Source organism: Pavona decussata, unplaced genomic scaffold, assembly GCF_977016875.1.
Source record: "Pavona decussata unplaced genomic scaffold, jaPavDecu1.1 SCAFFOLD_6, whole genome shotgun sequence".
Lineage (NCBI taxonomy): Eukaryota > Metazoa > Cnidaria > Anthozoa > Scleractinia > Agariciidae > Pavona > Pavona decussata.
Genome location: NW_028145430.1, coordinates 7,129,336 through 7,142,178, shown reverse-complemented (window position 1 = coordinate 7,142,178; position 12,843 = coordinate 7,129,336). Strand labels below are relative to the sequence as shown.

At 38.4% G+C, this 12,843-nt stretch overlaps 1 protein-coding gene across 1 annotated transcript; it reads left to right on the top strand.

Moving 5' to 3' along the window:
• The first annotated feature begins 5,642 nt into the window (after window positions 1-5,642).
• Window positions 5,643-10,908, top strand: LOC146489527 (XK-related protein 8-like). The gene is made up of 2 exons (XM_085111709.1): window positions 5,643-6,747; window positions 8,796-10,908. The coding sequence occupies exons 1-2, from the start codon at window positions 5,699-5,701 to the stop codon at window positions 9,676-9,678; spliced, it is 1,932 nt and encodes a 643-aa protein (XP_084967835.1). The 5' UTR covers window positions 5,643-5,698; the 3' UTR covers window positions 9,679-10,908.
• Window positions 10,909-12,843: the final 1,935 nt, after the last annotated feature.

Here is a 12,843-nt window from a genome sequence, read left to right as displayed (position 1 = left end):
ACCTTATAGAAGGCCTTAGACATATCCATATAGATGATCCCCCTGTTTTCCGTCGTCTAGTAGGAAGCCCACGTGGTCCAAAACTTCCAAAAGGTTGGAGGTACATGATTTCCCTCTAATGAATCCATGTTGAAAATCTCTTACCACCTCGTACAGTCCATCTTTGAAGTGTTAAATACACTTCGCTCCAAGACTTTGGATATCAGTGACGGTAAGGAGATGGGCCTGTAATTCTTTGTGCACTCGGATGGCGTTCGTGACATCAAGGGCTTTGAGCACGGATTGGATTTCGCTTACCGTGAGAGTTAATTCCGACCTATCAGGAGAAGCTGGTGCATTGGCAGCGCTTTCAGATGAAGGAGTGTCATGGGCGAAAACTGATGCGAAGTGGGAGTTAAACAGATTGGCTATTTCTCGAGGATTTTCAGCTGAAGATCGTAACGGCGTACGATTACCTGGGTCAGTGGACGCACTGACTATAATATTGGCGTCGAGACTTGATCAGGAAATGCATGCGATTTGGAATTCAGCTTCAGTATAGACCAAAAACGCTTTAGGTTTGTGTTGAGTTCGGACTCGACGGCATGCGCTTAACTGTTTTGCGCAAGTTTTTTTTAACTTCTCCCTTAGGTGGCTCGAGGGAGATAGTTTCAGCTTTTGTCTCTGAGATTCCTTTTTCTTGATCAAATTAAGTATGGCATCAGACAACCAAGATATGGGATCCCGTCCCTTAAGCTTCTTGGTCTGTATAAGGTCAGAGACCGCTACAAGAAACGTGTCTTTCTATTGATGCCGGCCATTATTTGTATCGTCATCTGCTATGATTGAAGAGAGAATAATTGCAGACAGAGCCGTACGCAAACCCTCAAAGTCGCCTTTTGCATAATCGTAGACAAATCTCAGTGTTTTTGGTGGGGCTTTTATAAAAGCGTTAAACTGGAATATAATGACGAATACATTTATCCAACTTGGGTCTTCATTGGGCGGCCCATAGCAAAAACAAAATAAAATTATTTGACAGGTAAGCGTAGTAATTTTGGCAAAACTGATCTCAAGCTGTTGCAGCTCGGCTTCCGATTCAGGTTTAAATTCCTTGACAGCTTTGAAGGAGGCTGTTTTGATTGCGATAACTGAAAACTCCACCACCACCTCGATCAGACCGATCTCTCCTAAATATTGTAAAGCCAGAATGCAATATTTCAGAGTTGCTGATATTTACATTTACATTTACATGTCATTAGGTCGGTAAAATCATCAGATATCACACCAACCGTAAAAATAAATAAAATTAGCAAACAAATAAAATACAGATCTATCAATATATAAAATAATGATATAAAAGTCAAATAAAGAAAACTATATAAACTACATACTAATTCTTGAGAAACCATGTCTCGTTGAGGCATATAACGTCAGAGTTTTTGGCGTACACCAGGTCCTGGAAGCGATAGAGGTTACACACGGATTGCCAGTTTGTTGTGCTGTCTTTGTGATAACTTTTTAAGCTTCTGGCATTCATCAATTGATCTTACCAGCAGTCGAAGCAGAAATCGGTCCAGGGTTGGGATTGATGTCACCACCATTAAGAGGCGAAAGGTAGCATCTGAGTTGTAATAGCAAACGTGGCACATTTTCGTTACATGGCAAGGTAATAAGTGTTGACTTAATAGCCAAAAACAGAAAAAAAAGCAACGGCTTTCACAGAGCTCTTCGAGTGACGACCTGATTCCCTTAACAATGTCAACAATCCATCGAAGGAGCAATCGTTTTCGGGAAAAAGGGAACAAAAATTGTAAGAATGAAATAAGGTAAAAGGAGTCCAAGACTAGCGGTACCTCCAAGACTACAGGTCGTTTAACCACGAGTCATCCTTCTGTCATTTAATCGTTTTAGCCCGTGCTCATGCTCAAACCTGAAAACGTACCACATGGAAGACAAAATGACTACATTGTCATATATATACATGGCTGAACCTCCGTTTAAAGTGTATATGACGCGAAATCTTTTATTAGCTTATTAGGAAGAGCTTTTAATATAGTGAAGAATGGCATCTCTTTTATTGTAATAGCATTCTTGGTTGCCGAGTTATTCAAGTTTTTGGTTTATGCAAAGTAGAGGACTTGTGACGTCACAAGGTGGGCACAAAATGCTGTAAAATAAAAAAAAAATGGAATATCTCTTAAGCCTTTTTCTGTATAGAACTGAAACTTTGTAGAGTTGTTATACTCATCACAAAGTTTCATGATATGATCTACTGTGACATTTCCATGGCAACACAATGGGCTCCAGACCCTCACCATCCAAAGGATAAAATCAGAGTTTCCCTTCCCAAGAAGCGCTATTTGCTCTTGGTGTTTATTCAGTGGGTGTGAGCGAATATGGACATTACACAGCACAAGTATAAGAAATTCTGTTTAACTGTGGAGCAATAAATAAGGCATTTGTCATTTTGGGAAGGTAGAGGTCTGGTAACGAGTACGTTGCTACAGTGACATCATAGCCACTATCACAATGTGTAGTTCTGTCAGCACATCAACCCTGCAAAATTTCAACCCTGTAGATGTAGTATTTGCACAGATATTCCAAATTTTGTGATTTCCCTTCATTTTGTGTCCACCTTGTGTCGCCACAAGTTGTCTAATTTGCATAAACCAAAATCTTGAATAACTCGGTAACCAAGAATGCTATTGCAATAAAATAAATGCCATTCTTCATCATTTTGAAAGCTCTTCCTAATAAGCTAATAAAATATTTCGCGTCATATACACTTTAAGTCAGTAAGGTGGAACTGAGGTGCCAACGAAAGGGATCTGTCTCATACGGACTAGGGGCCGACTTTTCTCTCCCTCAATGTCTTGTCGGGGACAAGGTATCGGAAAGCATCGCGGAAACATCTCCAGCTGGCATAAACGAACCGCGGGCCGAAATCTCGTGGTGCTTCGTCATGGTACAACGCTCCGGCAAAGTGTCCAGAGGTACAGCTGTAGGCTGTTTTCTTCTCTCTTTTTCAGGCATTTTGATATTAAGGCCGGCAATTCGCCCGAAGACATCGTAGGGAAAGAAGCGTTTCATTCATGTCCCTTGTCATGTCCTTGTCAAATTGTGGACGGGTATTGTGTACTATTCATAGCCTTTAAGCCAATTCTGCACATAAAACACGTTCCCTTGAAAATAAACATCGATAAATACATTTACCCGCAAGGGGGATCGCAACCCTTAGGTGTCCAAGATCAAGGGCTAGTTACGGGTTCCCGTCTAGCTCCTTACGTGTGCTTTTTATTATTATTATTATTGTTATTATTATTATTATTATTATTATTATTATTATTATTATTATTATTAACATATGGTAACATCTGAATGCCAGATATAAAATAATAATAAAAATAATAACAGCGTGTGTCCTTTGATTTTCTGTGAATTGTTTTTTTAGAATTGGAACTTTTAACTTGTAAATAGTTTGGAATATGTTGATTAAGATGTTGTTTTTTTATTATTTTTATTATTATTATGACATTTGTATTTTCTTTAAAAAAGTTTTGTGCTTGGAGATTAGTCTCGAAATCGGAATGAATTGTAAATAGGTTTTAATAGTTCTTTTCTTAACTTTTAACTTGTAAATAACAATTTCAGCTGTTTGGTTAATAAAGATTTATTTTATTTATTATTATTATTATTATTATTATTATTATTATTATTATTTTTATTATTTTTATTATTATTTTATATCTGGCATTCAGATGTTAACATATTGCCATAATAATAATAATAAGAAGAAGAAGAAGAAGAAGAAGAAGAAGAAGAAGAAGATAAAGGAGAATAATTATAATAATAATAATAACAATAATAAATAATATCAAGAATTTCATTAAAATGAGCTTTGGTGAATGGGGAAGTCAAACGTTGTCTTCAGGTACTCCTGCGTGAATGACAGCAATGTATATATTATTCCTTTTTATTTTAGTAATAGGTTTTTTCAAATTCGTGTATCTTGTAGCTTTAGGTCCGCAGACAAATAGTTTAATTTTTATGTTTAGGATATCTGTATACGGCAATGATAGGATGCATGTAACATTTTAAACCTATAGTATTTTAGATGCCTGTAGTCAACTAGTTTTATTTTAGGTTTACGAAACTCGTAATGTTTACAGTGCGACGCGCCTTACCGCGTGGCCACCCAACAAACTTTTTTTTACAAGTTAGCTAACCAGGATACGCGAATTTGATTAACGGTCACCCCTCCTTACAAAGTCCAACAAGCAAGTGACGCAACAACGAATTATTGAAAACATGTCGTTTTGTATTTTATGGCTAACTTGTAAAAGACGTTTGTTGGGTGGCCATGGTAAGGCGCGTCGCACTATAAGTAGAGGGGACACGTTAATAAAGTCATTCATTCACGATAAATAGGTAATTATATGATCCAATGCGTGCAATTTTAAAAGGATTCACACTTCTTATAATATTTGAAAACTCTATCAATTGCATCGGCGCATTAAAAGGCTGCTGTAATTTTCTTGGAATCTTCGAATATAACTGGCAGCATAAAATCACTTAATTGCGTTGGCACTCGTACGATTGCTATAGATGTTGGCCGGCTTGAAACGCTACTTCGCGGCCGATCATCACCGATAAGTGATCATCACTTATTACACCAGCCAACGCTACCCGGCTGTCAGATACAGCTTCACCTGTAGATATAGGGGCTTAAGGCTTTTTTCACGCTTGTACACCTTCGGCCTGGCTAGCTTACCGAGAATTTGGGGGGAATTGGAGCATTTAAAGAGGAAACATTTAAGTTTATTTTGAGTATTTGAGAATTTTATTTATTTCCTCCACTTACCACAAAATTACATTATGTTAATATTAAGTTTGTAAATGAATACATTGCTAAGGAGGAGGGGGGCACATCTAGGTTAACTAATATTGTGCCCCTTACTACAACTGTTATTATGGTAAATTAAATGAGAAAAACAGCTCAAATGAGCAGAACAGATATTTGTACAATTTATAAGAACATTATAAGAGCATTAGTATAATAAAGTTTCCGTGCTCTTTTAAATGTTTGTCTCGAAGATGTGTAAGTGGTTAAACATGCAACTTACTTCTTTTGCAACATGTCGCCACATTTTCCTTCACGAAATTTTGTTGCGTGGCAACATTCCACTGTCAGGTTCACGAATTTTCAATGAAGCAATTAATCATTTCTTTTTAACTGACGTCAGTGCCGATTTTGGAAGATCAGCTAACTATAGCGTTCGTTAAATCAAAAATCTAACATGAGCTAAGAGACAAATTTCTGCTTTTATTTGTTTCAATTCCAAGTGGTGTGGAGTCATAAGAAATTCATAATTTTGTCAAAAAGTTCCCGTAGTCGTGGAGTGGCTCACCCGATGGTGGCTTAAAAATAAGGATTACGTAAGACACAAAATCGTCAACACTGCGGTTTGGCCAGTAGTTTGCTTTCACCCCCGGGGCTTTCACCAAACGTAAAATACACTCAATACAAATTGCTGGTTGTGAAAAAAAAGTCTGACATAAACATTTAAAATGCATGCATTGAAAACTTACTAAATTTCCTTGGCTACCAAAGGAACTACGTGAGGTGAATGCATTCAACATGCACATTCAGTTACATTTTCAACTGGGTAGCGTATGCAGCTCACGTGTGGCTGATAGTAAGCGAACAAACGGCAAAATGGATCAGACGAGTCCCCCTATAAGGCACCAAGAAGGACTGAACTTAAATGAACAACAGAAACAAACTATCCGAGCTCTTAGACGCCAAATTTCGTGTCATCCCACAGCCGGTAGTTCAACTACAGAAAGCGGCGACCATCTCGTCGCAAAGCTAAACGAAGGAGAGCTTAATCTCCTTCATAATGTCGTACAAACATTTGTTAGTTACAGAGCGGATCCAGGACCACTTGCACAGAACATCAAAGGAAGAAAGTTGCTAAGAGACCTGTCTGGAGATAGCTTTATTTCAACAGCGAGTCATGAAAGCGGAAACTTTGTGAATCCTAAAAGATTTTATGTTCGTGTCACGAGGGAAGAAGTTCAAACCTTGGAACAAGTGTGTATTGAATTAGACGATAAAGAGACCCTGAGGACAGAAACGAAACTAAACCGCACTCAAAATTTAGAAATTAAGAATTTACCTTTACCCAACAATGAAAATAATCGAAAGAATTATGGTTTTAGTGTCGCCTTCACAAAGCAGACTGATGAAATAATTATGGTTGAAAACAAAACAAAACAAGCGTTACCCGACCATTTTACAAAGCAAAATTTCAGTTTAATTAACGGAAGCGCGCCCAAAAATAACAACAGCTACAGAACTACAATAAGACATCTACCACCACGTGAGCGCTTCAAAGAGGCTGTTTATTCCGTGGTAAACGACTTACGAATGCGGCCCCGCAAGACAGATAAAGACTTCTCAGAATTATGGCGGAAACGTGGTGATCCATCATGGCTAAGCATATTTTTCACCGTTGTGGCGATTGCAGCTTTCTTCACAGACGTTGGAACTGATTTGAAAGTCGCAGCGGATCATTTTACGAAAGGAAAAAATTACTGGTGGGGAAGCTTAAGCTTGCTGTTGGTGGTTTTGCCTTCGGTGGTTACAAATCTAGTCTCTTTCTTCTGGTACAAAGAAGACGACAAAGAAATCGGCAGACCACCCAAGAGTGGATGGAAAGTTGTATCAATAACACATTTGTTCCTCTCAGGAATGGCAGAAAGGTAGGTGAAGCCCACAGCATTATTCAGATAGACTGCAAGCAGTCCCTTTCTGGATAGTCGAGAGGTCGCGCGAAATAGCCGAGCGGGAAAAAACTGGAGCGAACAAGCGGAGTGGGGCTTCTCCTTGCCAGTCTCGCTGCGCTGTACATGTGAGCACACCCTCTCGACTAACCAGAAAAGGACTGCTTGCAGTCTATCATCCAGAGTTTGGAAAAAATATTATCGTTCATCACGCTACAAATCGCATTGTGTAACGTCCGCAAAAGTGAAAAGGGAGGATTAGAAAACTCGCACAGGGACATCGACAGTGGGAAAAAAAATTCCTGGATTTGTAGTCACCCATATTTGTTTTATTTTCCAACCAGAATAAGCTATCGGTTAAAACAAAACATTAGTTTCAGTCTCTCAGGCGTCTTATGTTAATCAGTGCAGGGGTTTCAGGTTCGTTATTAACCCCCCCGGGAGGGGGTTCTTCCTTAAAAGAAGCTAATGGGGATATACCGCCGGCCGGATGGGGTCGTATTTTCACGACTGGATTAACTATAATGGGGTTGCATTTTCAATAGAGTTACTAGAATGGGGTCGCACATTTTCGGGTTTTTGGTGTAAGAAAATTTTATTAAAGGGGCAGTATCATGGGAGATATCATGATTTTGGGCAAAAATTCACTAAATTCAAACTTTGAACACTGTGTTAATTAATTTCTAAATCGCTAATTTAACGAAATATTAATAGTGATTCTACTGAGACGAAAGGTTGAACCAAAATATAGTACAACCGATTTTTAGTACGTTACGACAACGAAAATTGAAAACGTCGGCCCGACGTTTTCAAATTTGCACCCATTTTTATTTCGCCATCTGCCGGCAAAAATATCCGTGGATAGTTTTTTTGCATTTTGATAGACTTTTAATGGCATTTTGGTCAATATATCTTGGCTGCTATCAACCGAATAGCGTCTCTTTGATTTTCAGTGCGTTACTAAAAATAGCGTGATAATGTCCCTTTAAGTAGGGATTCAAAACGGTCTCGGTTAAAAAGTTCAGAAAGTTGTTGTTTGTCAAATGTAATAATCACCTGACTATTTTTGACTGTACGTTTTATAAATATTTACGGTACCAGAATGCTTGCACTGTAGGTGAAAAATAAAGTGTTCTTCATTCAATTTAAAAAATGTGTCAATTCATTTAAGGATGACCTATTTAAAGGATTGATAAAGTAGATGCATAAATAGAAAGTGTCTTAGTTGGGTTCGCAAAAATTACATTTTCCAAAAAATGACTGTGACAAAAATGACCACAAAATAGACTATAATGGGGCAGGGGCTTTGAGAGGCCAGCGGCACATACCCAGCAAAGCTGAACCAAATAACCCCTCCCGGGGGAGGGGGGTTATTAACCCTAACCCTAACCCTTAACAGACTGTGTAATCTTTAATGGATGAGGGGTTAGTTTCTAAATAAACTTTGGTCCTGCGTCGATGGGGAGTGGAAACAAATGTTTGGTTTTTTGGACACCGTAAAGAGATTCAAGTGCTGACCCTTTGAATGTTAGCCCTTCATTAGGGCGAACTGATTCGCTCTGACGAAGAACTAACGCTTGAAACGTCAGCACTTGAATCCCTTAACAATGGCCAAATTACAGTAGCAAATCTGTTGATTAAGCCAAACATATGTAGTTTTTAGTTTAACTGTAGAGATGACGTCCCAGGTAATAAAATACGGGGAAGTGCATTTCTAACGCCCGCCCTATTCCCCAGCTGGGAAGAAGGAACTAAGCTACATGTCTGAATGATGAAGATTGGATCAATTTTTCCAGAGTTAAAAACACGAAACCAAGGAAATTTTCCAAGGAAAATTTAAGGAAATTGTTTTCAAATGGTTCCATGTTCACTGGATGACCACTAGAAGGCTAATAAAACTTAAATTAAAAAAATACAAGTTAAAACTAACAGTGCGAAAGTGTACATTTATTATGATCATGGAAAAGATGGAAAATGTGTAATAACCTAAAATAACGGAACCTTGTCCTTGCCTCCCCATTGTTTAGGTACTGGAGATGTCTCGTCAAAGCTTACAGGATAAAGCGAAAGAAAGAAACCAGTCTTATTGACCACAAACTCTTAATAGCAATGAAACTCGATCTGGCGCTACCTCAGATGATTCTGGCTTTTACAGAGAATGCCCCTCAACTCGTGTTACAAATGTACGTTCTCATCTCGCGCCATTACGTGGAGCCGTTAAAGGCAACAAGAATTCAAGACTTGTGGACAATTATCTCCATCTGCTTTTCGTTCATTTCCTATTCCAGAGCAGTTGTCAACTACATCAGCTGTCTCCGTGATTCAAAACGCCACATGGGACAGCTTCGCTGGTACGGTTACCTCTGCATGTGGCTATGGCGCGCTTTCATGGTAATATCTCGAATGTTAGCCCTGGTTTTCTTCGCAACAGAATTCAAGACGTGGTTCTTTCTGGTTCTGTTTCTCCACTTTGTCATAGTTCTTGCGTTCCTGGTGCGTCATGAAGTTCATTTCTTTCCTGGAACCAAGTGGAAACAGCACTTTTTCCGAGTGGTTATGTCTTACATCCATTTTTTCTGTTTCTTCTGTTTGGAAGGTGTTCTTACATATCGCTGGGCTGTGCAATATTACATCTTCACGTTCATTGAAAATTTAATTTTCTCACTTTTGTGGTTTACCAACAGCACCAGACATTTACCATGGCAAATAGAGTTGGCTGGATTCATTGTGATTTACGTGTTCTTCTCTCTTGGTCTGCTGATGATGACTGTGTATTATACGTTCTTGCATCCTCGATTCAAACAAGCTCGCTTTACTTTAGCAGAGCCTTTGAAGTCTGAGCTCGCTGATACAGATCCAGAAAAAGACGAAGACAACATTTCGGGAGAAAAGTTTGAACTTTGGATTTAAATGACACAATTATCCAGATCCATCCAATCAAGGCCTGGAACAAAACTCTATTAAAATTTCTACCAAAAGAAACGCCTTTTGTTTTTTTTAACGTGTTACATGTTATGTCTAAAAACAGTTCAAACTCCCTTGGTGGAAGAAATATTTTCGCTTTCCTGTGATTTGTTAAAATGTGTCAAGGGACTCAATGTGCCCCAGCTGAAACTGGGACATATTATATAATATTTCCAAGTTTTCAAACTGGAATCGTTTCAATGCCGATAACACTGGAGATGTTGTTTGAAAAAGGCATTGTTGACAATTTCAAGATGGAGGAGCATTTTGCAGTTGAAGTAGATGACGACATCTTCTTGAGCTCGATTCGTGGTTCATCCGATTTATCTCGACAACATGGCTGCTCTTAATTTATCGAAGGTAGGAAGTTAATTAGTCAACAAAAGTCTTGAATGCAGATTGATAAGGTCTCTATAAAGGATCATCGAACATAAAAATTGCACGAAATGGTAATAATCGACGTGAGTTCCAACATGGTTCTTATGTGAAAGCCAGACAAAACGGCTTTATCAAAGCGAGGCTAACGTATATACCAGTTCCCAGCCGAGAGTACCCTGAAACAAGCCTCGCAAGCGCTTATCCGAAGTCCATTACTGAGACTAAATAGGCTAACTAAAAATCATGGTTCATTGTCTCTTATTAAGAGTTTAGTAAACTTATACGTGTACGCTATATGAAGGTTAAAATTAAGTTATCCCCAATCAGCTACTTACCAATTGGAAAACTAATCAGGTGCCATCGAACAGTACCTAAATGTAAGAAAGGATAACTTCTGGATATTGACGTGCCAAATCCAGTCGCGATGGGTGTCTATCTCAAAACAACATTTGACCGAGCATTTGTAAACAAGCTGAAAAGCTGAAATGTACCAGGCGTTCTAGCCTGGCGCTTGAAGTTCATTTTGATTTCCTTGAATTCAGTTTGCCAAAGCCTTCCCAGTAATTGACTATTGAGTAGAAATACCGTTTAACGAGCATCTTTTCCACTGTGGCTAGAAATAATTCCGAAACCTGCAGACGAAAGGAAACTCGCAAATCGTTCGTCAATCAAAATGGCGGCACAGATGCATACTGTTTAATGACTTTAATATTCAGGGCCCAGTTGTTCAAAGCACGATTAAGGTAATCCTTGGTTAACTTGAAGTTTGATCCGAGTTTAATCACTAATCAATAAGTATTTTTCCAAGATTTTTGCCCTTTTCCAGATTTTTGCCCTTTTCCAGATTTTTGCCCTTCAGTTTTGTCTTTTACTTTTCTTTACCTTTAGCTAAAAATCAGCTGTTAAAAACATTTTTAACCAGCGAGACACAAACCTTGGTTAACTTTTAACGTGGCCGAACACAGTTTGCGCGCGCTTTACAAATTCTGTTAGTGATGCTATTAAGCGCGCGCTAGGGTTGTGGTACGTAAATAGGGTGATCCCTCAATTTCATATGAAATGGATAATAAAGGTAAGTTTTGATCCTAAATAACTAAGTTTCTTGTTTCTGGACTCTTTCTCTTTTCTTTCCGAGCAAAAAAGTCATTCACCGAGACCTTTTGCATGCCTTTCAACTTTGCCATGAAACCCAATTAAAGCCACGCATGCGCATTTGACCAAAAAATTGCAACTGGTTGTTTTCGTGGAAATAAACTGTTTTCTAAGGAACCGCTCATTAGAATTTCGTAAAATTTGGCATGAAAATAGTTCCCTAAAAGCGTAACTTGCCTACAAAGAGAAACCTAAATCTAACAGAGGGTATCTTCACAAAACATTAAAATGCAAAATCAATATTAACAGGAGATCTGTCTGTTAAAATTACATGAAAATAGTGCAACTGTGTCAGTGTTTTGTGAGTTTATCTGGATACAAAAAATGGAAAAAATCTAATGAGTACATTTTCTAAAAATAAAGGAAACCTACTTAGCTCGACAAGACGTACAAAAATCCAGTCTTTCTTAGTTAGTCTTACACCATACCAATTTTGGGCGCCCAGAAGTACATAGTTTCCAAATAACGTCTTCTAACACCTGTACACTAAAAAACTGTATTCGGCCACCTTAATCGGGGGCTAGCGTTAATCGCCTTTCGAACAACTGGGCCCAGGTTTGTTTATGTGTACATTTTTGTGAATTTTAAGGTGTATTCCAGTTCTGTTATATTGTCATCAGCTGAACGGAAGATATTTTCTTTAAATACAGTTATATGCCACCGAAGGCAGCGCGTCAATAGTACTATAGCTGGATTAGTTGGTATGTTTTTAGCAACCCCAGCTATCAAAGCAAGTGGGCTTTGGAGAAATTCAGCCACTGATATAAGTTTTATATTTATAGTAAATACAGCAAAATGCTTTTAATGCAGTTGAGACTAAATTGTAGGATACAGGGTCACTTATTTACATCTCACTGTATAAGAATAGCATCTATTGTGTTACGCCTCGTTCATGCCGACACATGTAACCGAGATGGACCAAAGTGGTCCTGTATTCTAGACCATTCTATAGTTGCTCCACCGTTGATCAAATTCTTTAATATAAACTTGCTAAGCTTAATATGTATCACTAAATATATTATTGTGATTGATTGAGTGGTTTTTGATACTTTTTAAGTCTTTATTACTGATCAATCATCTTCGTAGATGTATCAGAAAATTCCAGGTGTGATCACTTGTGGGCATATGATGTATCGTGTCAAATTTTCCGAGGGATGATCACGCATGGAGTTGCCTAGTACAAAATCATGCTTACATATCAGTCCGGGGGCCCGTTTCTCGAAAGTCCCGGTAACTTACCGGGCCCGATAAGTATATTTTGAAATGTTTTTTCGCCGATTACACAGTGATTACAGACATGGTACTTGGCCAATGTTATCATAAAATTATAAGATTTTAAAATTTAGTATTGAAAGCTACCAAGAATTGACTTCTGTTAAAAAACGTTTATCACCTAAGCCCGGTAAGTTACCGGGACTTTCGAGAAACAGGCCCCAGGCAATGTTTTTCAAGTTTGGATGCGAAACTCGCTCAAGCGTCGATCATGACAGCATTTACCGCAATAAAAATACGAGCAAGGTTAAGACTCACACTTGTATTATCTTGTCTTTGATTTAATTTCCTGAGTTTATTTATCGTTGG

Bases quoted from the DNA above. Each gene is read 5' to 3' on its own strand.
- LOC146489527 (XM_085111709.1), top strand. From the start codon at position 5,699: ATGGATCAGACGAGTCCCCCTATAAGGCACCAAGAAGGACTGAACTTA. The intron at 6,748-8,795 runs GTAGGTGAAGCC...CCCATTGTTTAG, and splicing joins CTCTCAGGAATGGCAGAAAG to GTACTGGAGATGTCTCGTCA.